Source organism: Dromaius novaehollandiae, chromosome 3 (assembly GCF_036370855.1).
Source record: "Dromaius novaehollandiae isolate bDroNov1 chromosome 3, bDroNov1.hap1, whole genome shotgun sequence".
Lineage (NCBI taxonomy): Eukaryota > Metazoa > Chordata > Aves > Casuariiformes > Dromaiidae > Dromaius > Dromaius novaehollandiae.
Genome location: NC_088100.1, coordinates 4387003 through 4396025, shown reverse-complemented (window position 1 = coordinate 4396025; position 9023 = coordinate 4387003). Strand labels below are relative to the sequence as shown.

General features: G+C 44.3%; 1 protein-coding gene across 1 annotated transcript; it reads left to right on the top strand.

The window, feature by feature from the left end:
* Nucleotides 1-5320: 5320 nt before the first annotated feature.
* On the top strand, nt 5321-8560 carry LOC112979549 (gallinacin-4-like). Its single transcript, XM_064510195.1, has 3 exons — nt 5321-5460; nt 6462-6564; nt 8430-8560. The coding sequence occupies exons 2-3, from the start codon at nt 6507-6509 to the stop codon at nt 8558-8560; spliced, it is 189 nt and encodes a 62-aa protein (XP_064366265.1). The 5' UTR covers nt 5321-5460; nt 6462-6506.
* Nucleotides 8561-9023: the final 463 nt, after the last annotated feature.

Sequence of the window (9023 nt, the reverse complement as noted above, 5' to 3'; positions counted from 1 at the left end):
AGAAGACCAGCATGACTGGGGAGCTGGAGGGCCCATGCTTTACTCAGCCAGTGAACAGGACAGTTGGGGAGCATCACAACCACATGCCCCAATTAGCACTGCTCTTATAGACAGGAAAGGAGGTGGAGAAGGCACACAAATTCTTGGCTTGCCTGCAGATGAGGTGTCACATGGACCCAGCTGGTCCTCACATGTTGACTCACCTCTGGGCACCTATGGCAACCACTGTTTTGCTAAACATCCTAGCTGCAAACCTTTGCCAACACCTTGGAGAAGGGCTTAAGCAATAGTGCCTCACTGATGGGCAGAGATAATGGGCCACATCTTTTGCAGGTCAATCCCCTACTCAAGATGATGCAGTAAAGCAGCTGTGAGGGGTAACTGTGGATGACATTAGGAGATGCAGAGACCAAATTTTTGAGGCAATAAAAGGCTGCTCCTTGGAACAACTAGTCCTGGAGCCCACAAAAAGGTTGCCATTCTAGATTTGGTCCTGAGTGGTGCAGAGGACCTAATTCAAAAATTATCTGTGGGATTGCTGCTCTGTTATAGTGACAACAGTACGATTAGGTTTAACCCTGATGTGGGAGTCAGCAGACCAAATACGTCTGACATGTGACTATCTCAAGAAAGCAAAAGTGAGTTAAAAGGTAGCAGCAAAAGGAGCAGTCCAAAGGAGCAAGAAATATGCAGGCAGCCTGGAGGCTGTTAAAAATGCTGTGTTAGAGACCCCAGTAAAATATTTTTGAAAAAGAAAACAAAGAGGTCTAAAAAAATCTCAGCAGGGCATGAAGGGCAAGTCAAGGGAGGTTTTTGCAGGGGAGAACACAGCAGTGAGCAAGCAGCCAACAGAGAACAGCAGCTCCCATAAAATGTGGCAGGTCAGAGACAAAGAGGGCTAAAAGTGAAAATGAAGATCCCTTTGCAAAGGACACTTGAGCTGATAATAGAAAGTTCTTTAAGTGCATGGAAAACAAGAAGCCATCAGGGAAATCCTTGACAACAAAGATGTAGGGGGGCACTTGGGAGTGGTGTGGCCAAAGCAGAGAGCCTCGAAAAATCCTTTGGTCAGATAATAAAGGCTATAATAAAAACAAGATTGCTAAGCATGGGTAGTGATCTTCTGGACATTGCTGGTACAGGAGGCTGTGCATGTAGACAAAGCAGAGGGCCCAAAAAGGGTTAGACAAGTTCATGGACAGCAGGTCATTTAAAGGATATTGAAAGGACAGGCACTGGCAATTCCTAATCTTGCAATTGTGGATGCGAGGGCAAAATGAGAGGACTGATCCACATAACGTGGCCAGGCTCACACTTTCTCCCTAAACAGCCTCTCATGTTGGTGCTGTCAGATTAAGCATCCTGGGCTGGATGGGCCAGTGGTCTGACCCAGTGCAGCATTTCTTATGGTCTCATGCTCTCAATAACCCCTTTTTTTTGTCCCATCTGTTTGGATCAGAGCAGGCACTGTGCTTTATTTTTACGTCTGGAGCCAGGCAGAAAAAAAGAGTTTGGGGATAGAAGAGAAGGCATCTCCAGACCTGGGCTGGAAAGGAGTTGGGAAGAAGATGGGAAAACAGCATCCAGAGGTAGGCAGAGGTGTGGTAAGTAGTGTCTGGAGCCAGGCCAGGGGCAATATGTTGCTAATTGTTGTGTTTAATTGCAGGCAATAAATCTGTAAACCTTTTTTTCTCTTTTGTTATCAGCTGTGAACAGAAATGAGCAGCCCTTGGAAGAACCGGTGGTCCTGCGGCACTGCCTGCTGGAAGGCAATGTCCGTGCAAGAGTGACAGCTGGAACTTGAGCTACCGAGAGCTTTTTCATGGAGATATCTCTGGGAAACACCTGGGTGGGATTTCTTGCACCTCCCTCAATCTCTAAGAGTTTGGAGCCCATGAGAGCCAGCCTCCAGGGGCTCTGGCTTCTGAAGTGCTGGGGAGGCCACCAGGAAATGCTATACATCCTGTGCTCACCTGGACCCTTTGGGAGGCTGAAATCCTTCCAACACTAAATTAATTAAGCATTTAATTAATTCAGTTACTCTCTGGAGTCTCTCGTGGGATGTTTAGTCTCCCCAGCTTTTATTTAATCTTAAATGTATATTAACTCAGTGCCCTGAAGGAGGGCTGGCTCTGAGAGAGGTCAGGGCCTAGAAGGTCCATAGTGTGGGAAGTGTCAGCTGGGCACAGTCTACATATTACCTCTCACCCCCTTTCCACTATGCAGGACTCCTTCAGGCTAGAGAAGTTTCTCTTTCTCCCTGGTGGTTTGCAGGGTGTCCGCCCTGCAATTACAAGAAAGTTGGGCTTTGGTTTGCATTGCAGAATTATTGCTCCAATAAGTCTCTGTTTGCGAAGAGTGTCACCTGAGTGTTAACAGAAGCACTCATCACTCACAAAATCTAAGTGTCTGCTTCATGCTCTTGGAGGTGCAAAAACTGCAGCCAGCCCAGGATAGGTAGGAAAGAAAGCTTTAAGCACAACTTAAGCGACACACATTTTGTTAGCCTCAAGGTGTATAAAAGCCTCAGGATCTGGAGAGATTTCAGGAACAGTACAATTTGTGCTAGATGAGCAAACGTAATCAGACCAATGTTTCCTGTACTTTAAGGCCATATTCTGCTCCCTGTTACACTGAGAGTTGTAAATCAAAAGAAAATCTGCTGAAGTCATTGCACTGACTTCTGGTGTTACGAAGGTCAGAATGGCCATGGCTGAGCATGAAAAGACGTATCGAAAGAAAACAGTGCTGATCTTGCAGTCTTCATCTCTCTCAATAGCCCATTCTTAAAAGGTCCCAGGGTCTAAACCCATTGGCCACCAGGGTCTAATCCTGCTGGCCACCAGAAACTTCAGGCAGATCAGGTTTTGCTTTCCCCTCAGGTTTTGCTTTCCTGTCCTTTTCTCATGAGGGGCATGCTGGAAAATTTGCCACAGATTTAACGAAGCAGAGATTGTTTTCTCCTCGACTGTGGCAATATCACAGCAGTCCATGAGGCTGTGCTGTAAGACAGCAGAGACGGGTTTACCATATCCTCTAATAGAGGGTTACACACACTGTATGTCTGCCTCTGAGCCAGCTGCTGCTGCTGCCTGTAAGTAACATAGAGAAGCAGAACATAGAAGGTGCATTTGCACCCCTGTATTTGACACATGCTTTAGGGTCGTATGTGGCACCTGAAAACTGCCTTTCCTGTCTTTTGTCTCTCGGCAACTGAGTGAGGCAACACCACCCTGCTCAAACACTGCTTTTACCTGAATTACAGTACTTTCCTCATTCATCCAGTGGGGAATTCTGTATGACCAACCATCATAAATCACGTGAAAGAGGCTGGTCCTAGATACCACACGGCTGAGCAGCCAGAGAATATGTGTCTGTACCATGCCCACCTCTCCTTGCTGCACTTCCCACAACTGCCTGCTCTACTCCCCCGTGTACATGCCCCACTTTATATGACATGTGCATCTTCCCGCTACTCTCAATCACACCATGTGCTTCTATTCCCTTCTGTCCTCACCTCCCATACCTCCCTATCCTGAAACACTGATGGATTCATCTCACCAAAATTAGCTGACTGATAGATGCCCAAGCTGCTACTATACCCAGAAGAAACCTAGGAGCTGATTCAGTTCCTCATGTGCTGGCATCTAATGCTGTTTGAGAGGTACCCTGGGGTACCTGCAATGTTCATATAGGGTATGGAGGTTTGACAGAGGGTTTTTGGAAGATCCTTGCTCTTCTGTAACAGTAGTTACAGGCCAGAGGTTGCCTCTTGGCATCGTAGCACTAGGTATCTGTTTGGTGGCACCTGCACTGAACCTGTGGTCAGGACGAACCACAGAGCCTGGGGGTGCCTCAGCTCACCCTCAACAGAGAGCTCTGCCTCACTGGCTGCATTTCTCTGCAGACTTCAATGACTGAAAGATGAGGGTGAGACGCAGTTGTCTAAACATAAGCATCTAGTGTCATTTCAGTTCTTTATAACCTAGTTTTAGCTACTGATGATTTTTCTTTCTATTGTGACCTATCTTCTACTTTTTTAAGGAATTAATAGAAAAGCAGTGAAAACAGAGAGAGACAGTTCTTCCTCACTAGCAAGTAGGAGGTATTCAAGGGGAAATTCCTGCTGATATTTATTCGGTAAATTAAATAACTGGCCAGGTCATTGATAACACGCAGATATACATGACTATCCTCATCAAAACCTTAGGCACATCGCTGAAGAAGACAAAATGAATACCTAGAACTAGATATCATTGCACTGTCTCTCAAGTCACTAGATGATGCTATATTAAAATCCACTTTTCTTTATTTTTTATTTTCAGTTACAAGAGCAGAGGCAAGGTTAGGCAAGACAGTTGGCCATAAATTAGCCATTGGCACTTAAAATCCTTCACCTACAGCTATACTGGTAAATCAAACATGGCCAGGACCTGGGCACTGAAGCACAATCATTTCTATTGTGACATTCTCAGAGCTGTCCCTGGCACAGGTTTGGCTCTTGCACTCTCCTACAGTTTCCAAATACAGAATGAAAGCTGGCACAGGCCAAGGACCATTTCCATCAGGTAGTTTAGGTGCAGCCACTCTGTTTTGGAGGTTGAGTTTAACAGTATGGACATGGTCAGACTGTGCCTTTTGGGCTTGGGGTCATGGAACAAGCCTGGTGCTGGTTAGCTCACTAGTGGAGATGTGACCACCAATTAGCAAATACTCTTCTGTGCTCACAGAGCAGTTAAATTAAGTAAGAAAAGCTGGTGTTGCTTACGCTAATCACAAAGCCTACCTAAACGGAGCAGCTTCAAAATAGTTTCAGATTTATGGTTTTCTTCCACTCCACAAGCACCAGAGGTTGTTGAATGATACCTCATCTGTGGTAGGAAAAAGGAGTGAACACCTGAATACACATCTGCCAGGTAAATACCACCAGGACCTGCTCTCTATCTACCATTTTCCCTGAGGGACAACATCCTATATGAAAGCACTGTATGCACTTCCAAATGAGGTGTATAGAATGACCATCCAGGAGCACAGTTGCCTATATGGGTGTTTTTATCACTGCAGAGTAATTGCCACAAAGCTTCAACCAGCAGGCACACGATATATGCCACAGAAGCTTTGAACAAATTGCTGTGTCCTAACATGTTGCACAAACGGAGGTGGCCCAAGGTGGTTTGCATGCAGCTCAGCACACTTCCTGAGACACCGCTGCAATATTTTGAAAGCGGTATCTTGATTCCTCATTGGGAGACAATAATGGAGAGGATTCATTGGACCTCTCCAGTTATCACCAAAGCTGCAGGGACTTTCTGATTGGCCTTTGAAGATCGTGAAGTATAAGCATTCTTCACCACCCGCCAGAAACAGCATAAAGCCAAATTCTGCTCCTTGATCTCAATGCATCTGGGTGGCTGAGACTGATCTACAGGACGGTTCCAACCTAGAGCATCCTCTTGCCTGGTAACGACTAAAATCTTCTCATTATTCAGCCTCTTCTAAAAAGTTCTGTCCTTTTAAAAATATATATCTGCATTACACTAATATAACCTTAACTGTGTAGCAACTCCAATCTACCAAGAGTTAGTTCAGACAGTTCTAGACACTTGGAATATTGGAAAGGGAAAAGAGTTTTTCTTGGCTGCAGAAAGAGAGCTGAGAGGAAGGAAGCACAAACACCCAGAAATTTGTCCTGGAAATCGTGTAGCTCTTGAGGTGAAGGAAAACCAGCAGCCTCTAAGCAAGAATAAAGAGAAGCTGGATTTTAAGCTAACCGTGAAGGAACGTACTTAGCAGGGTAAACCCTACTAAGCATTTCTTATACTAATGTTAGAGTTTGTGGCTGGATGTTCCTGTAGTCCTGTAGTGCTTGGCAAGAGGGCACATGCGTAAAAATGGATAAGACACTGTATGTGAGAATCCGTGCTACCACATCTGTAATACACCACACCTGTCCTGAATAGTGCAGAGCTTAGACATCAGTGTCTGGGCAACAGGACTATTAAAAGCTTTGATTAAAAAGAACTTTTTTTTTTTTTTTTTTTTGGAAAAGCTTGGCAACACATGTTGCATTGTTTTGTATATATATGTAAATATTTCAGCAAATATTGTTTTATTTTTCTTTATGAATGAATAGGTTTAACTTCCATATGGCTAGCTGAATTATTGCAATGTAATCATTCTTCCTGTGGTGTTTTCCAAGGAGAGAAAGTATCAGAAAATCTAGAATAAGCACCTTATGAATTAATACAGTAGTTAAAAGGAGATTTAAAAGTGTATCTTTCCTCACAGAAGTTTCTTCCCGTGCCACGCTCCTATGTATGCTTCAGGGAACTCTTAAGACAATAGGCATTATTATGCATAATATGTCATATAGACAGTGTTTGATCTGAGACAATATTTCTGTATTTCACCCCTCAGCCCACAATGGTTGTAGGGGGGCAGCACTCTTATTAATGTGTTAGTGTCATTCCTCTGTAGTGACGGGAGTTCCCATTCTGCCTTCTGCCATGAAAATCCTGTGCTTTCTCTTTGCCCTCCTCTTTGTGGTATTTCACGGAGCTGCAGGTAAGCGGTATATGAAAATGAGGGGCCATATCAAAGCAGCTACTGGGGTCTTATGATGGTCTGTTGTTCCCTTGGGAAATGGTCAGGCAGCCTCCTGAAGGGTAGCTTCACATATATCATCAAAACTTGTCAGCAGATTACCGCTGATGCATGAAATTAGCAGACAGAAAGTCCAAGCAGCAGTTCAGTGCCTTTGCTGCACCTTTGAAAATCCATTGTAAGTTGGAAGAAACCCCCAAGTTATCATTCAGTGCCAGCATTTTCCCCGTTAAAGCTTGTTGATTCTTGTACTTAAATCTCCTACCTTGTCTCTGGCTCACTTCAGCAAACTGCTCTTAATCAAATATTCTAAAGTCACACAGAAAAAGTGAAATCTTCTCCCATGCTCTTTGAATACCCCTAGCTTCAGGGCCTTTAGGTTGGGAGACAGAAGATTATGAGTTAAGATCTGGACGTGCTCGGTGGAGAATCCTGTGCCATACTTAAGTGATGCTGGCAGGCCCTCGAGGGGGACACAAAAGGTTCTAGAACCCCAAACTCACTTTATTCTCCAGCAAAAGGAACTGTGTATTAACACCATTCCTGAAAATGAAACAATTACAGTTTGCGACACTACATGCATAAACAAGTGTCAACAGAGTTTTAGGGTTGATCCCTATGGGAACAGGATGGAAAGTGCCCTCGGGGGGATGAAAAAAGACTATTATGAATTGCAGAAGACTAAGAACGTGGAAGAGGTGTCATATATGCTTGCTTAATCTTATTTTTATTTGGGCCTCCACTTATGACAGTTGTCAAACACAGGATGCTGGTCAAGGTTGTCCCTTGGGCTGGACCAGAATGTTTGTTGTTATGTCTTTATCTAACCTAAAGATGAATACAGTGGCTATCTTCTGGGTGTACTCAAGAAGGAAATTTTTCTGGAAGACCATATTCCTGAGAGCTGAGACTGCTCACAGTTATGTCTGCACTGTCCCACAGATGGATAGGTATTGGAACCAGAAATGTTCTTTTCAGCCTTCCCAGCAATCCTGTATTCATGTCTGAGATTTTCTGGGAATTGCTGTGAGTGCATGTGCTGCACAACTTGTGTGCAGTGAACACACCAGGGACGCCTTGGGTGTATTGTACACGAGTAATATCCACGGACAGTTTGCAGAAACACATTCTAGTTTGCAGAAACACATTCTCTCTGTTCTGTATATGCTGGACTTCGTGTGCTTGCATGGACCAGATGGGAAGCTGTAGTTAATTGGCACATGTGGAGTAAGTTGGATGCATCCAGAATGCACCAGACTGCCAGCCTACATCTCTATTAGTAAACCAAACAGGGCCAGGGAACGTGCTATTTAATTGACAGCATGCTCCCTGGTGCAATTTTCACTCCTGACAACTAACACTTTCACAGATAATACCCAGACACACTTATGGGAATAGCATAGGCAAGTGGCTATTCCCAAGAGGCACTTTGAAGAGGGATACTCTATTTTAGTGGAGAAGAAAGTGTACCCATGTGGATATGAGCAATGCCACAGTGTTTGGCTTCAGATCCAGAGGACAATCCTTGGTTTACTTTATTTACTAGTATATATGTGGTCATTCTGCATGCACTGTTGAGTTTATCTGTGGGTGCTGGCCTACTCCTAAGGGAGTCCTGGGCTTGGAGACACAGCTATTAAATCCAAGGAAGGAATTAAAGCCCTTGGTGGATTATTTTGCCTGTAGAGCTCCTCCTTTGGAGGTTGCATCAGGACTATCATAACTTTGGGACCTGGTGTGGCTTGGCCTCAGTGAATGAGTATTTAACAAATGCAAAACCTCAGCCCTGTCAAAAATAAATGTATCCTCCTTTTCTCATGGTACAGGCTTTACTCGGTCTCCAAGAGTTTCTCTGCGATGTGGATATCGTGGGACTTTCTGCACCCCTGGGAAATGCCCTCGTGGCAATAGTTACCTGGGGATATGCCCTTACGGACATTCTTGCTGTAGATGGTAAGTTTAGGACTTCATTGGGCAAACCTGACTTTCCACATTCTCAGTTAAATTCTAGATGGCTAGAGGGGCCCTACATGCATTAGAAAACCTGGCAATCTAGTCCATTTATCTAGCTACATATCATTATCCCACAAAAGCTCTGTAGCAGAAATTCCCATATGGAAGTAATGGTCTTGGATGCAACCAGGAAGATCTGACTTCAATATAAAATGGGGAGGTGATTCTGGTTTAGCCTTTGGTTTCAAAGAAATGCAGTGATTTTCCCCATCACTGTAAGCCCCAAAACCTTAAATATTTTTCTTTGTGTAGGTTGTAGCTTGACGAATTGCACAAACTCTCCAGGGATCCGTGAATGATCTCTTCTCGCATCGCTGGACTCAGGGAACCACTGTATCAGTCATCAAGGATTTATCATTCTTCTTTCAATAAAAGCAAAATCCAGGAAAATTGTATTGCTGCAGTGT

Bases quoted from the DNA above. Each gene is read 5' to 3' on its own strand.
- LOC112979549 (XM_064510195.1), top strand. From the start codon at position 6,507: ATGAAAATCCTGTGCTTTCTCTTTGCCCTCCTCTTTGTGGTATTTCAC. The intron at 6,565-8,429 runs GTAAGCGGTATA...CTCATGGTACAG, and splicing joins GGTATTTCACGGAGCTGCAG to GCTTTACTCGGTCTCCAAGA.